General features: G+C 36.9%; 1 protein-coding gene across 3 annotated transcripts; it reads right to left on the bottom strand.

The window, feature by feature from the left end:
• Positions 1-1,038: 1,038 nt before the first annotated feature.
• LOC103708591 (probable V-type proton ATPase subunit H) lies at positions 1,039-16,031 on the bottom strand. 3 transcript variants are annotated; one of them, XM_008793601.4, is made up of 12 exons: positions 15,906-16,019; positions 15,665-15,753; positions 14,090-14,215; positions 13,196-13,298; positions 13,042-13,114; positions 12,669-12,734; positions 12,471-12,588; positions 8,817-8,978; positions 6,835-6,960; positions 6,621-6,746; positions 5,534-5,713; positions 1,039-1,656 (listed from the first exon to the last, which is right to left on the bottom strand). In XM_008793601.4, the coding sequence occupies exons 2-12, from the start codon at positions 15,692-15,694 to the stop codon at positions 1,408-1,410; spliced, it is 1,359 nt and encodes a 452-aa protein (XP_008791823.1). In that variant the 5' UTR covers positions 15,695-15,753; positions 15,906-16,019; the 3' UTR covers positions 1,039-1,407. The 3 variants fall into 3 exon arrangements, with proteins under 3 accessions (XP_008791823.1, XP_008791824.1, XP_017698679.1); XM_008793602.4 differs by having other exon boundaries at positions 1,220-1,656; positions 15,934-16,031; XM_017843190.2 differs by lacking the exon at positions 15,906-16,019 and adding an exon at positions 14,282-14,396 and having other exon boundaries at positions 1,220-1,656.
• Between the last annotated feature and the right edge of the window lie 1,618 nt (positions 16,032-17,649).

Here is a 17,649-nt window from a genome sequence, read left to right as displayed (position 1 = left end):
ACAAAGCTCAAAATAAAGGCTGTCATGACAGTTCTCGAGGTCTCCTGTTGAGATATATATCAATAACGAGAATTTAGATTATAGCTATTATCTAATAGCCATCTCTTGTGATGGCCTTTGTACAATTGGATGGATGTTATTTAACATTCTTAACTTATATTTAATAGAAATCTTTATACCAGCTGTAATTTTACCACCAAATAACTGCAATCTGGACGCGGTCTGTGAAATATGTTAAAAGTTTTGGATGACATTGCCATCAAAAACATATCATAGATGTCTCTTTTGACCAAGTGTGACAAGAAAACTAAGAAGCCAACATCACAAATTGGAAAATCTCACGTAATGCTAAAATGCACCAATTACCTTAAGATATTGGCAGGAGGGGATTAGCGAGATCAACATTTTTGAAATCTTTAATGCATCAGCCTAACTTGAAAGACTCAGAACGGCAGCATCCCTCTTTGATGGTAGAGCACGCAAAAACGTTCACAAATTGCCACATTCCATGAGATTGGAATCTAGTACTGTCAACAGCTCTTCAAGCAAAAGATAAAATGCTGCTGGGGTGAGAGCAGAAAATACTTCAATTTGTTAGATTTTGAGCAATCCATATTTAGTTCAGAAGGATGTGTTCTATTTTGCATTAACCATAGCTGCATCAGGTCCGATACAAGCCGGAAACTGTTCCGACCGCATCACTACTAAATCCCTGACCACAATCCAGGCTTGCCTTGAAAAATTCTTCAGTCGCAATCTCCCCTTACGGCCAGGTCAGGCAACCATCACATAAAGCATAATTTCACAGCTTGCCAATGCCAGAATAGTAAAATGGCCCTTTCAAGCACCACAAATACCGGGTCATGGGTAGCAGCATTAGCCACCTGACCATACCAATAGAGTATAAAGAATCAAAGATGCAACTGGCTAATCATCTAGCCTTTGGTGAGTATGCGATGAGACCAACCTAAGGACTTGCCGTCAAACTCACCATTTTCAGACAGTCCAGGTAAAAGCAAGTGTAAATTCCGAGCACCGAGAACAAACAACAGAACTGTATTCAGAAGTAACGGCTGAAAATGAAAGCATTTCAGGTTCTACAGCCAAATGTTGCCCAAAGCAGGCAACATGACTAAATAATATTTGAGAAGAATTTAAGACAAACAGTAAAATTTATTACAAGGAAAGAGAAATAATAATAAACGCACAGAATATGCGATTGGCCTAAACAAAGTGCCTCAAGGGATAATAATACTCGTCCTTTTCTTTCATTTCTTCCAGAGTATTTCAGATTACTTTGCAATTCCCAACAGAATGCCCAAGGCTTCATGAACTCAGTCTACAATTTAGTTGTGATAGCATGAATTCACGCCCAAGCCAGAGTCCCCAAAGGCATACCATATGGACTTAAAACTGCAAAAAACTAGCATATTTGGCGCCAAGGAAAAGCCTCTGGACACAGAGAAGGGCATTCTTTGTCACCTCAGCATTTTCATGATTCATGAGTTTCATCACCCTCTCCTTAGCCTTCATATCCGAAACAACAATCCTCCCACCAGGGTGATGCTGAATGAATTGAGACAAATCATAACAAGCAACAGCAAGTGCTGTTGGATCATTTGATGTATCGAGGATTGTTATGAGGACACGCAGGATCTGCAACAGAATATTTTGTCTCAGTCACATATTCAACAGGAAGACAAGCCTTATAACTAAAACAATAGTAGGTATAAAGGGGCAAAATGCATCAAGAAAGCGTGATGTATCTAGATATTTCAACCAGATGAAATGACAGATTCAGCCAACATTGATTCTATTGAGCTGTTAGTGCAAGCTTTAAATCATTCTACAACCAGCAAGGTTCAATTCTTTGTTAGCTCCAACAACTTTAGTTAAGAAAATAAAAATAATATACATAAACTGACCATGCTTACAAAAGAATCATTTCTTCAAACTATTAACAAGTAGAAATGTAAAGTTCGCAATTGAAGCCTTTGTGGACAGAATTTTCCAGACCAACATAAGAGGCTATCAGCTATCGATATCACTACATTAAGCAACTGAAGCCTTTTATTTTCACAAAAGTTGTAAAAGTTTAGGACCGGCCTCTCCAAGCCAGGTGAGGGGTAAGGAAGTCAGGGTTGGGAGTGCTTAGATATCGAGATATCACTGCATTAAGCACTCAACATGTTGATCAATTAATCTCTCTGGAAGTTAGCAATCTCATGATATATTGGAGATCAAGGGCAGAGTATAAAATTAACAGGGGCAAAAGTTGACTATTAAATTAAAGATGGGATCTGAATCAGGGCTTCTTTCATTGCTTTAAGCATTTGGTGTGAAAACCTTATGGACTGTTTCCTCAAAGAAACACCATTTTTTCCCTTATGAAAGCAAGAAGAGATCACACTTGGTTGATAATAGCATACTACATATTTTTTTCCCTGAACCAAGTTTATATATATATATATATAGATAGATAGATAAATAGATAGATAGAGAGAGAGAAAAATCCAGTTGAGTGGATCTTTACTCAGATCTGGTCAGGTCTAGATTGGACAAGGGGAGTCCCACATCGATGATTTGAACCATTAGATGTGACTCTACTATCTATAAATGGAAACACACAAAAATCACATGGTTCTAAGACCCTATTCTATGCCTCAAGTGCTGAAAATACTCGACCGGATCCTACTCTACCTCTCTCTCTCTCTATATATATATATGCGCTTGTGTGTGTGTCTCTCTCTATATGTGTGTATGTAAAATACTCGACCAGATCCTAGTTGACCTCCCTCTCTCTACACACACACACACACATATGTGTGTGTGTCTATGTCTCCCTCTCTCTCTCCATATATCCATATATATATGTGTGTGCGTGAGTGCACATGTGTGTGTAACCAAACAGAGAGTTTCACATATGATTTTTGAGTAATATCATTTTATGCATAGATTACTATAACCATTACAGTCATCATAAAAATCATGTCTTTTGCAAATCCATAGTACTCCTAAAAGCAAATAGATTTAGTTTTAACTGTCTTTGATTTTGGTCTTGCCCACTCTTTAATATAAATGAAAATTTTTAATACATCTGATACAAATTGATAAATAACTTCAGTTTTTACTTATAATTAACTCAAAAAAGAAAATGTACAGCTATCCATAGCTATACATGCACATGAAAGCTATCTTTATAACTTACAAATGTATTTATATCTAATCCATCTACAATGGATTCAGATATTAGTACTAATATAATCAATGCAGATATTAGTGGTAATAAAATCAATACATTTAACTTAATTTTCTCCTAACTATTCAAATACCGTGTTTATATTTTGCATTTCAGAAGGAAAGAGAATAGTAGCAAATGTATTGAAGCAAAAGAAGCCATGGTCTTAAACTTTAGGTGGCCAGAAACAGATAGGGAGATTAAGCCGAGATTGTCAAGCTCCTTCACAGTTTTTATATGAGGAAGCCGCGTCGCCCAAAAGGCTGAGATAATTTTTAATTAATCCAAGTTCTGATGACGCCAGATAAGCATCCACTCAAATAGTTTCTCGGATTAGGGTGGGCACTCATCAATCAATGGTTGCTGATTGGGAACAGGCATGGAATATGTGCTGTGGGTATGACTCTATTAGGAGGAGCCACATGGACATTGAAATGACGAGGATCTGAAGTTCCAAGCCATCGCCCCTGCTGGACGTGAGGCTGACTTGGGGGTTGGTGTGAGACATTATGCTGGTCTTCGTTTGCGACTGCTGTTTGGATCATACAGGTTGTTCTTGTTGTTTTCTTTATTATAAAAATTCTAGCAGCTTCAGCATAGATATGTATATAAAGATATGAAACAAGAGTATTTAATAGATGGCTGTAATTAAAATAATAATAACAAAATAAATAAATAAATTAGAAATAACACTCCATGGAGAATGTAAAAGGAGCCTATGATGGATTATTGCGATGAAGAAAAGAAAAAAGAAAAAATAGGACAATCAAAACTCAAGACATAGTTGAGATGTGCATCAAGTATAAATGATACTGAGATTCTAGATGACAAATAAGAGATAGAATTTTTATTTCTTTTTTTCTTTTTTGTGATCTAGCATACACATGAAGTTTATTTTGCTATCGTGTAAAACTGTAAATACTTGGCCAACTTCCATCCAGCGTTGCATATGTACAAGTAACAAACAATCTACTATATCAATACTATATAGATAACGGAAATTCTTGGAGTTGGCCATGCAAAGCCGGATTCCAAGAGTAAAGCTTTTAAGAATCTAAATAACAATTAAGAGAGAAAGTAAGAAAAAAGGTCATATCATAATGAGGACTCTTGCAATAACTATGTTTTTACTTACCCCTTCCTTTGCTACTCTTACCTAATATGCCTCCATTGCTTTTTTTTCTTTATTATTAAATTATGTGCAAATTACGTACAGGATAATAATTAATTACGAAAAGGAAAAATAACCTTCTGCATCACTACAATTATCTTGAGCATTTCAACTTCTAAGTACAACTCATAAGGTGTAGTATGTTGCTTAGAAGTAAGTACTTAACTACTGAATATTAAAGCTTAAAGGAAAAGCAGTTCTAGTTTTCCAAACATGTAGGCAAAACAAAGATATGATTGGGACTGAACAAGCAAAACTAATTAGGGATGTGTTTGGAATCATTACTAATTTTCTGTTTCTAAAACCTGAAACTGAAACTTTGTTTTTGTTTTTTTCTGAATTTTCAAAAACATAAATATGTTTCATATAGTCGATTGTTTTTAGAAACATAAATATAAATTTGACAGTGGTAGTGGTGGAAGAAGCGGTGGCGGTGGCAGCAACCGTGGTGGCAAGAGAGGTAGTGGGGAGCAAAAAAAAAAAGACTAGAGTTTTTGAAAAACCAAAAAACAAAAAAGGAAAACTACTCTACCAAAGAGGGTTTTTTTTGTCTTGGTGTTCATGTTTTAGTTTTTAAAAACTGAAAAACGAAAACTGTGGTGATATCAAAAAGGCCTAGATTTGTGTAGTTCTGATCAAGGTTTCAAGTACCAGCTTCACCTTACTGGTACCCAACTACACAATGATAATATGATATAGTTCTGGATAACGACATTTAGCACAAGGATATACTAGGTACCATTTCCCTACTGGTATGTTATGATATGCAGGGTATGATTTAGCACTCGAAGCCATAGTTTCAATAATGTTTTCCATCAGAGATTATTTCAAATTGGTATCATGACCAAACGTAGTTGTAAGTTCCAACATGAAAGTGTTACTGCCAAAAGAGAAAAAAAAAAGGACTTCAAACAAAAACTTGTAGTTTCCTTGGACATGAATACAATACCGTGCTAATTATGGCTATGTGTAGACAATCACAGGATCATAAGCAAAATAGGAAAATGATTGTACAGGTTGACTAAGCCAAAATAAAAGTTGTAAGTCAACCATAATGAATTACATGGTACACCTACTAGAAAATTTCCATATGGTAAGGTATTAGCAACATTGCAAGATCTTACCTGGAAATCATTTTCTTCAAAGTTTGCGATATTTTCACGCCAGAAATTCGGATCCTTGTGCATCGGGGACCAGTCAAGATGACCCAGAAGGACTTCCTGCTTATATTTATCGAATGAACTTAATCTTTTCATGTTATCTTTAAGCCCAGCTTCTAGCTGATTCAACGCATCCAACAAATCCTGCATACAGTCCAAAAACAATTATTATAAAAGGATAATTGTAACACTTACTAGATGTAGAAAGAATAAGCTTTCAACCTTCTACAATTCTGGGAAAACTGAACAGTTTACAGGGGACTTTATATGATTGAATTTTTCCCTAATAGTTAAATCTAACAAAAAGTTACAGCGATTAAACTTCTATGGTGACAATTTATTTAGACTGCAGTCAGAAATGAACTTAGAAGAAGCATAAAATAAAAACAAAAGCAGCTTAAGATGTGGAAAAATTCACAGTGCCAGTAATTTCATAAAACTACTAGCCATGTGATGCCTAAAACATTACCTTTAGTTGCAATGGAAGCATAGAACATTTATAAAGCTGATTCCATGAATTGACTGGCACTCTCTTGGAAAAAGCACTGTGACTTGCATACCATAAAAATCATAACAATTTCCATAGTAAATCCAGCATAGAGCTTCCTGATCCACCACCATATGAGTGCTTATATTCCTTCTGACCTTAGAGATTTATGTAGTTATATATACCAAAATACCAGATCATGACAAAGTTGCCAGCAGGGGCAATCACAGGAATGCCTTTAAGGTTATACAGTCATAATATAGGCGTAACGTATGAAATTTAACCCTAGCACTTGCATTAAGTGCACCGGTAAAAATGCATATTGGGCTTTTTAGATGGCAAGTTTACTGCATGTTGACCAAAAGGAAAAAGACACACCTTATCAAGATAAATATACAAGAGATTAATGAAATTTAGTATTTCACAGTATTTTGATAAGCTAGGAAAGTTATATTTCTATAGTACAAGACAATTTTCCAAATTTCCATTGGATATGACTTTCAATTCTAATGTTCTGCCTCTAATATTACATTGCAACTTAAATGAAAGATGTCAAAACCTCACCTCATCACTCCATGCCTGTGCTTTTAAGCTCTGGACAATTTGTGGCAATCCGAGATCAATCATTTGAGCCCCAAACGCCCCCTTTGTTAACAAATTGCGGAAGGTCAAAACAATAACCCTCACAACCTACAACAAATACATTCCACATCATAATGTGCAGTAATGTTAAATTAAAAGCACCCGGCACAAACAGAAAATATAAGATGAAACCTACCTTCTCTTTTGTGGAACCTTTGACAACCTCCACTAGTCTTGGCATTACCCTGGTAGTGGCCAAGTAGTCAACTGCTGCATCATAATATGACAACAGCCAAATACAGAGGCAAGTTTCATAAAGCAGCTGCAGGAAAGAACATAAGCCATTAACTCACAACTAGTGGATCTGCATGATTAGGCCAAATGGCATATTGCACTTAAATGTTCACTCAGAAAAATATTGCTCCTTGGTTGTTTAAGCTTAAAATGTGACCACTAAGTTAGATATCTCCATCTGTCAACTTGCTTAAATGACTTCAAGGTAAGGCCCTTTCTTGCCTAAAACTGCCATGGCGAGGAATTGGCATCAAATTGATGTCAAGATGATAGCCTACCATATAGTTTACACAATCCGTCCTAGGGCCTTCTCAGCTTTTCCTGCTCTACAACCAATCCCATATTCTGACAGGAAAAGGTTGGGATGATGAGGATGATGATGATGATGATATATGTTCACATAAATATATGCAGTGCAATGTCAACTCTGTGCTTATTGCATGATGCTTAAATCTTTATAATAACCATTTAGAAAGAAAAACTCAATAGAAGATATGCTTTTCATCCATTTCTTTTGAAAGAAATCTTTAAGTAGTTTCAATGGAGCGAAAACTGCACTGCCCTCAATCTTTCTTCATAACACTTTATGCTAGTGCTCGACAACAATAAATGATAATTTTATTAAAAAGCCCTCAAAGCAAACAATAGTACTTGTCATAAATAAATTGGAGTCTCTTTAGCTCCCATCTCCAATGCTCTAGTTCTCACTTTGCAGAAGATTATTTACATTATAATAATGAAAAACCACAAAATTTCAATTGAGCTTTTGATTGTATGCATGTATATGTTTGAAACAGTTTTGCAATGCAAGCCAAAACATTAAGTTTTCAATTTCTGCAACTCTGCACCCAGTCAAACATAAGCTAATGCCCTCATTTACTTCAAGTTCTACATTTCTATTTGTCAAATCTCATTTAAAAAAAAAATCCATTTTCTAATCATAAGTTCCCTTCTACTTACACTTCCCTTCTGCCAGTCTCATGCTTTAGTCAATGGAAAAGTACACTGTACTAAATTATTATGCATTTGAACAAGTATCCTTGTTAATCAACTTAATGAAGATGTGGTTGATCCTTTAAAAACAGAGAACCTCTCAAAAATTTCTGAATATCTGAAAATGTCAAATAATTGCACAGAACCCAAAAGAAGATCTATTTTCATGATTTGGCAGAAGACTAAAATGCCTAAGTTCCAGCTCACATGTTGGGCCAATGTTCTAACTTCACTAAGAAAAGGCATGAGTATAGGTGGCATAAGACCAAAATGGGTAGAACCAGAGTTTTCAAAAAACTACAGCAAAAACAGTCTGAATACATAAATACAAAACTTAGTGCAATGGCCATAGAAAAGAAAGTCATAAATGCAATCGAAAGACAACATCAGCAATATGAGATCTTTGTTGCACGAGAAATCAACACTATGCCAACGTTCTGTTAGATGATGAAGATTCATATGAGCATCTGTCTATACTAAAGATGCTGGCAAGACAACATCAAAGGTTGGAAAAAGATTTGACAAAATAATTTTTAAAAATACCATATTATCAGCTTGAATTATCCTTGACAGATAGAGAAGTGACTTAGACATTGCTCAGGGCATGTCGCACAAATCAGCTACTTTGCTTGTTTTTAACTAATCGATTTATTCCTAAATATCTTGTGAACAGGAAAGGAAAAGGCTCCTTGCTGAGAACAGCATATAGCTGTCCTACATACATATACTAAAGAAGTATAAAACCTATAAGAACATCGTAATCAAAAAGGACCTTTGTAAGTTGAAGCCGTTGACCTTATATACTACATGTTTGATCGTATCCTTTCATATGAGGATCCTGAACCATTTCAAAAGAGCTCCGGCCATAAAGATGAAACACAAACACATTACCTGGATAGACTGCTGAGTGGATGCTGGAGAAATCAAAGGAATAAGCAACTTCACACCATCTGTTTGAACAAATGAAGCTCTCACACAAGGTTCTCGTAGCAAGGTGGCTAGACAATTTATAGCCATTGGGACAGACTGATTTGGATGAGATGGGTTCTTCAGCTGCAAATAATATACCCCCATATAAATACATCATAAATTTTAAATCATTATGATAGTTTCTTTATAAAACTGCAATGTGACATTTCATTCAACTGAAAATCAGAATCTGAATGAGCAAAAGGTCCATTCCACTATAAGCAGCACATAAAACTAAACAGCAAGAGTTACTGCTGCCTAAGTAGTGATGCTTAGATATTAATATGTTAAATATTAATAATAGCAATAACAATAACAATAACAGTGGTTGTAGCAATAATAACGATAATAACAATATACTATTAAAAACAAGCTCAAAAGTCAGTATGTTATGTGAAACACTAATGTGCTCAAGGGATGTTTAGCTAAACAAATAATATAAGTTCAGCCTAACAATTAGCACCAAATATGATAGTAGATCATAGCAATATACAGAAGTATAGATATGGACTAATAACCAATATTACAAATGATACAGAATAAAGGCTTATGAATTTTGCCAACAATCTGGCATCATGATGTAATTTGTGTGGAATGTTACACAGCAGATTGGTAAGTTTGAACTATAATATCATGCATTGCTCAATGGCAGCCTATACTATTTATGGGTATGAGCATGGACTTTTCAAACATAATAAGGGAACAAACGCAAAACATTAGACATAGCCTAAAAAAGTGAGGCTACAACATCAAATGGGTTCTGCCTCTCCTCACTGCCTCTCTCTCTGATTAACAACAAGTCAACAACCTGCCTCTGGGATCAGCATAGCCTTTTCCCGGCAACTGCAGAAAAAGGAGAGGGGTGTATCCATCTTGGTGTAAAAACACATGAATCAAGTTTCATCAGTGTTCCAACTGTCTGCAACCATCTCCTGAACTGCATTGTTGTCCACTCCTTCCCTCTTTTACATTCATCTTGTACAATTAACATCAGTTTCAAACTTCTAACTATTCATAAGAAAATAGATATACATGTTTGTAAATGTTTGTTTCCATAAGAAATTTGTGAAAAATAATCTGCTTATTTCTTTGTTCTGTTGATCATGCCTGTGCTATTGACCTAATCCCTTTTCTCATGCTTACCAAGTTCCTGCAGTTTTGGGTACCATGTGGTCATCATATTCCAAATATTGTTTGGCAAATATTTTTGCAAAAGAATAAGAATAAACACTAGTTGGCTACTCAATCCACTAGCATGGATCGGCCACAAAGAAGGGATAATGCCACAGCAAAGACTTTAAAACTGGCAGAGATTTCCTATACGATTGAACTGTCTCAATGCCAGGAAATTTTCTTTAGTCTTAAAGTGATTTTCATATGTGCAATAATCATCTAAAGGATAGCGATAGCATAACATAAACAAATACAGCAAGCCATGGTCTCCATCATGTAGATATTTCATCACAAACCAATGTATGTTTAGATATTATTGAACAAAAAAAAGAGTCATATTGCCTTTCAAAACAAGGTCTGCTGTGCCGGAACCGAGGCCCAGACTGGTTGCCTGGTGACATGGGTCGGTACGCCCCCATACCATTCCATGCCAGGCCCGTACCGACACAGTAGAAGAGGCAGGAAAGAGGAAGAACGAGAGAGAGAAAAAGAGAGAGAGAGAAGGGGGAGAGACAAAGAGGGTGGTAGAGGCCGACAGAGGTTGGCGAGCGCGCAGAGGGCTGCGAAGGAGGGGCTGTGCCTCCGGTCCCTTGTTTCGTTTGAAACAGGAGCCTTAGAGGGGCCCCTTTTTAAATTTGCAATTTTTAAGTGAAGTCAGCAAAGCGTCAAATTTAAAAAGAGCCCTCCTTTGGGGCTGTTCGAAATAGGAGACCGGAGGCGGAGCCCCTTCTCCGCGGCCCTCCGCGCGCTCACCGGCCCTTCCTTCCTCTCCCTCTCCCTCCCTCCCCCGCTCACTCTCTCTTTTCCTCTCTATCCTTCTCCTTCTCCCACTCTGCATGCTCGCCAGCCTCCACCGGCCCTCCGCCAGCCTCTGCTCTTCCTTTCTCTTCCTCTCCCTCCCTCACCCACTCTCTCTTTTTTTCTCTCTTTCCTTCTCCTCCATTGGATGCTTTTCATTTCAGTTGCGAAAACCGTCCCGGTTTGCCGCCGGTACGACTCGGTACTTTCCGAACCGTCCGGTTCGGTATGGTTCCGCCGATCTTATTTTCGAATAAACCTTAAGACATATATTTTCCTAGAGATCGTCTCCACTTTCAACTTGCTTTTGCACTACAAATCAACCATTCTTTCAAATTATTATTCGAAATCAAAAGCACGTAAATTTGTCCACCAAAATTCATGACTCCTTACCTTGTGCCTTGAACCATTCTCTCCCAGTTCAAAAGGTGAACAGGAAAAAAAAATCTTCAATGACCACTATACACTTTCTAAAATTCAACCAACTCTAGGTCAGTGCATTTATTGTAACCATCACATTATGAAAAAGGAAAATTATTGAGCAGGTTAGTTATAAGTCAATTAGTTCATCTTATTGACAAAAATAAGATGTTTTTATTTTTCTGTACAAGCATTCAGGTCCCCAAAACGGCTTTACTACTAAGATTCAAGTGACCCAACCCTAAACTAGGTACTATTCATAGCAAGGACTCAAGTCCCGGCAGGGCGTCCCACGGGACACCGGGATGGCGTACCATCCTGAGTGTGGAGATAGGAGCGTCCCGCCATGGTCCCAGATTGCGGTCAACACGTCTTGAAACATCTCCTATCCTAAGTGTCGGGATGGGGCGGGATAGTAGCACGTCCCGTTCCATCGGAAAATTGGGACAACCCTGTCCAACAAAATTTAAAACCTTGATTCATAAAATGTCACCTTCTAGAAGCCCAATCATTGGTCAATTCTTTTAACTAAAACTACTGCAATCATCTTACTGATAAATGCATGTTTAATAGGCAACCTTCTCTGGGCAATGTAATTCATTGATTTTGCTTTTATTGGCTTTCTGACTTTTTTAGTTTTCATTCTTTCCCATTTAGATATCAAACAAGTAGGTCCGCTTAATTATATTATAGCCAAGGACTCACTAACAGACTTCAAACTTCACTGGCTGGGTTGCAGCAAAATCACAGCAGACAATGACCAGTTGCTACGATTTAGATTACAGCAAACATAGAAGCTAATAACAACACCCTAATAATGACTAGGCATTATGTAATACAGCTAGTATGTGGCCAAATTTTCACCAAACTCCAAGTAGTCAAACCATCAGAACTGGTTAAAATTACAAAAGGTATAAGCATATGCAAGATCTGAAACCATTTGCCTACCCACGTTATCTAACAAAACAAATGTCATTGACTGCTAAATTGTAGAAGGAAGCAGAAGTCAAGCACAAGAATATCAACTTCAATATGTTGTTTACCTTTATGTATTAAACAACACAAATACACACACACACACACACACACACACACACACACACACACACACATATATATATATATTGAAAAGAACTATTAATCCAAGAAGAGAATAGGCATGCAAGTTCAGGTAGAAATGCTAACCTGAGAACAGAGCCACTCAACCAGGTCTTTTAGCACATCATCGATACCTGTAAGCTTGCTCTTTGAATGTGAGGCCTTTCCATTTGAAACAATGCCATGTTGAATTTTCGGTCGAACACTGTAAGCAGAAAATGCAAAATATTATGTCATGTAGGTCTTTTGATGCTAGCATTTTCAGCAATCCAGAATTTCAAGCACCTCACTATGAGAGACAATATTTTACAGCTCTTTTCTTGGATGAACCAGTTTCCTTTCCATAACAACCTGAAAAGGAAAAATAGCTGTGAATTACTACAGACAGACAGGAAAATTTATTCACTTGCATCTATATTGGAAAAATGTTAAGATAATGCAATGAAAGCACATTAAAGACAGGTCTCACAAGATCAACCACCATTAGAAGGATGCTAGGTCACAAGGATCTCAACAGGTCAACCTACTTGCCTACTTTTATATTGTTTCAGGCCAGGTCATCAGGCTGGGCCTATTCAAAGTTAAGTTGAGAAATATCCTCGCATTAAACTAAATGAGGAGCTGCCACCTATCTCAATGATTCCCATAAAATACTTAACTTAAGAAAGGATCATAAGTATCTTCATTTGCTAAGGACTTGTCATGAAAAAGTCTAGCCCGTTTGGGATTTGCTGCAAAGAACAAAGAGACTATTGTCAAAATTTATAGCTTAAAAAGTTAACTGCTAATCTAGTTGTTAAGTCATTTCCTACCTGTAAGCATTTCATCGAGAAGAGCAAGCACATATTCTATTGTTTCTTCCTTCGAAATGTCACGTAAAATATTCATGAAGACCCGAACGTACGCCGGTCCATCCTGTCAAAATCATTAACTTCTAGTGACCACCAGATGTAGAAATCAAAACATCCACGCAGCTCATTATAGTGATTCCATGACAAAATAAAATTTAAAGGACTTAAATAACTAAGTTAGATATCAGACCCTTTAATTAATCTTGAAGACAGTTTAGCAATACCCAAGCTTGGTCTACTCGAAATTTGTTAAGCACGGGAACACATATGCACGTGTATTAAGCTGAACCTTGTCAACTTCACTGGAATTTCCATGTCAACTCAGGATTTCCAAAAAACTCAGCAAGAGTGTGCATGATGATGATTTAATGATCTAGATCGTGATTGGAGGACAGTGATAATAAAAAGTATTTCAAACAACAAAGGGGGAAAAAACCATACTAGCAAGACTAAAGAAAAATCAGCTATTTAATTAGAATATGCTGGAATACATAGAACTACGACATGAATATATGAAGACTCAATTCGCAACAGTTAAAGATGAAAAAGTTGAAGTGCTAAATTTTATTTACTACCAATAGTTCTAAGGATTCTTTGCTTTATGCTCAACATCTCAGTTGTACATGCTGATGCATTTATAGCGTAGGATGTCTTCATCTTTTGAAGAAACAGAGGAGATCAGATATGTTTTACATTCGACAGAAAAGGGTCAGAATAGATCCCTATAATAGAGCATCCAGAATGATACAAAGTGAGTTGTCAAAAGTGAGGCCATATGTTGAGATCAGTTCACAACACAAAATGCATATCATAACCTTTAGCAGGAAACATATCAGATAACAAGCCAATACTTACATCATCAAGCAAAGCAGCTCTCTGGCTTTCAGGTCTTTTGTCATAGCGCCTTAATAGCTGAAGACATGTTCCAGTGATGAGCTTGGTTGACATGTAAGTCTCCCATGGAATGTCCCTTTTGAGAACCTAAAAATAATTGAATGAAACATACTGAAGGTTCTGTTTAACTGACAGCAACAAGATAAAACTTACCTTTTCCAGAAATTCCAGCAGACATCTAACTCATTTAAACTTGAGCAAACCAGGTAAATCCAATAGGATAATATTCATTATCACATCAACTCATATCATTAGTTTAAAAAATTACCTGTTAAATTATATACCAGTGATCAGATCAAATTCAAAATGTGCATATATCAAGATTGGCAACAGTAACTACCTAATAATATTATCCGAAAGTTGAAATGGTATATACCATCAAACTGTCCTAACTAATTGGGGTGGTAACAAATGTGCAGCAATCTACCAATTGAATGATCAAGATGATATTATTGGGAACTAAGGAAAGATTTCACATCAACATAAAAATTAAAATTATCCCCATTTACTGACATATGGTCTCCAAAACATAATTTTTGCAAGTCTGAAAGGTTATCAACCACTCTTGTATGTTCCATAAAAATCTTTTAATTGGTATTATCATGGTTTCATAGAAAAAGGGTACAACATTAACTTTAGTATTCCTTAAAACATCCATAAGATTTTCCTCAATTTCTCCCTAAGGTTTTATTGCTTGATGGTTTTCACCCTTTGCAAACTCTGGCAGCATGATGATCCTGTGTTCCATAAGATATTGCAAGCTTGTGAATTGGTTAGCAAATCTTACTGGCTTCCAACTTGATTCTGTACACGAAGTAAGACACCAAAAATCAAGATAGGACTCACTTGCTCCTCATTTTCTCCATCGTGGGATCTCATGTTGACATTGCTCTGGTTATTGCCCAAAAAAGGGAGCAGAAAGTACAACAAGGTGGGGTTTGGAACTGAAGTATGTGCTAACTTCTTATCATTCATGGAAGACCTACCGCCGACCTATGAATAGTAAGTGTAAAACATACAGTTTAACAACAGTTGCTTCTCGTGTTATGGTACACAACATAAAACAAGTAAACATCTGGTTCTGTTTTCATAAATACAGACTCAACCTTTTCATCAATGGAGTTAAATCCAAATTAAACACAGCCATGATGTAGCCGCAATCAACCTACGCTATGAGAGAACATGGAATTTAACAATCGTAACTTCAAATGAAATAAAAAACAATCCAAATTCTAAAGACGAACTAGTTCATTCCTTCAAAACCCACATATACAACCAAGCCGCCTAATTCACCAAACCTACACATTATAAACCAAACAACTAACAGAAAATCATGTTCCCCATACTTCGACCATCAATTAAATATCAAAATTGACACTTAATAATAATAATATCTTACCCATTTCCCGATAAGATATAAATGCCAGAAAAAAAATGAGATTTAATATAAAATTAACATTCCAAGAAGAGCAAACCCTAGGAATCACCAGAATTTTTTTCCACAAAATAAATTAAGAAAAAGATTCAATTATGAACCTGCTCGGTTGTGAGCTCCGCGATGTCCATGGCGACGAAAGGCCTCTAGAAGAGAAGAAACCCCTCCCCCAAATTCGCCCAGAATCGAACTGCAACGGATTTTTTCAAAAAAAAAAGGAGAAAATATATATCACGCTAAAGGGATTACTAGCAACAAAATTTCCACGAGAAATCGAAACCAATGATCAAATCTCAATAATTTGCCAACAATTCGACCAAATACAAGAGAAGAAAATAATACATTTGATCTCGCGATCGCTTCTTCTTACCAGAGAGAGAGAGAGAGGAGGAGGAGGAGGATGGGGGAAGAGAGATCTCTGGAAGGCTCCCAAATGCCGTCTGAAACGGGAATGTAAGAGAGCGGCAGACGTTCCACGGATTACATGGAACGACAACTGTACGGCAGGGATAGACTGGGCCCGGTCTGGTCCGCTTAAGATCGGTCCGACCCGAGCGGTCCAATGCCATGATCCTCAGCTAGTCCCGACTCGACCATGTTGTTTTTTTTTTTTTTATGCAACGACACCTCACGCATAACGTGTGGGTGCAGCCTATAAAATTTAAAAAATAAATTCTCAAAAAAAAAAAAGCAGATAGAAAATTCTCTGATAGAAAACTTTCGATCGGAGTGATAAATCATATAAAAAATAGCTTAATCAGCCGTACTATTCGTCTTTCAATAGATACGAGTGATCCGAAAGAAGTCATACTCTCTTGAGGTCTGCACATGTCATCGGCAGTGCTGCACCGACTCAGAATCTATTCGATCACTATAGCCGAATCCTCTCGAAAAGAGGACTGTGATTTTTAACAAACCTGTTACGACGACTACTATAATGATTTCAGCCATCTTGTTACATTATTCTGGTAAATAACATCAAAGTACAATGGCCGTTATTTTCCACTATCTCCTAGTATTCCCGACCGTTACGCTCGGATACGCTATCAACCGCTTTTGGGACGCTCACTCTACCTTCGGTGCTCGGAGATAAATTGTATCGTACCGTTACGGATGCTTCCACTCTGGTGCGATGTGATCTGATCCATCCGTTCTACCTCGACCGGTTCGGCTCTCTGGACCAATTTACGGACCCAAGTTGCAGTGCACGTTCTCCACCACACAATCAAATTTTGTGGCTACCCAATGGAGGATGTCCACGTTTTCCACACGTCAAATCTGATCCCTCCGAATCATGCTCTCCTTGCAACACTTTAATGGTATATATTAATTTATAGATTTTATTACTTGACTTTTTGGTTTTTTTAAGTTTATCACGATGCATGTTAGTTAAAACGCGGACAGCTCTCCGGCGTCCGACAAGCTTGCATGTGCGCTGATAAGGGCCGTCCGATTGATTTTTCTCTCTCCATGCCATCTGATCGAAGTGTACATATGTCAAAACTCATACACTTTTGGGTTAGGTCACGTCGGAATTGTATTTTTCATGCTATTGCATAGATCTCAAGGCACTTCGATCTTTTTTTTTTTTAATCTTTTGCCCAAATTTTAAAGTAATCATTATACGATCCAACAGCTAATGTCATGAAAGAGAAGAAACATTCTTTCGTGACTCTTAAATGTGGGTATTTAGAGTGATTCTCCAAATCAAACGGTGATGACCAAATCAGTGACGGACAGGGATCAAAGACTGATAGAGTTGGTACCAAAGGATGCATCAAGACCAAATCAGTGATGCACATACATGGCAAAATATATAAATCTGTAAGACCCCAGAGTTACTCACTCTACTAAGCCTTCTTTCTCAATCTTTTTTTTGCATGGGTGCATGCCATTGCTTTTTTATTCAAACTTTCAAGTTTGTTATTTAAACATTTAATATTAAACTGCATAGAAATTTAACTATCTAACTACTCAAATACAAAAATTACCAATTACTTTACCAAGCCTTCTTTCTCAAGTGCAAAAATTACCAACTACTTGAACACTTTTACATCTATTGCTACGTTGTGAGTATCCAATATTT

This window comes from Phoenix dactylifera, chromosome 10 (genome assembly GCF_009389715.1).
Source record: "Phoenix dactylifera cultivar Barhee BC4 chromosome 10, palm_55x_up_171113_PBpolish2nd_filt_p, whole genome shotgun sequence".
NCBI lineage: Eukaryota > Viridiplantae > Streptophyta > Magnoliopsida > Arecales > Arecaceae > Phoenix > Phoenix dactylifera.
Note: the sequence above shows the minus strand (reverse complement) of the source record. Positions and strands in the feature narration are given on the sequence as shown.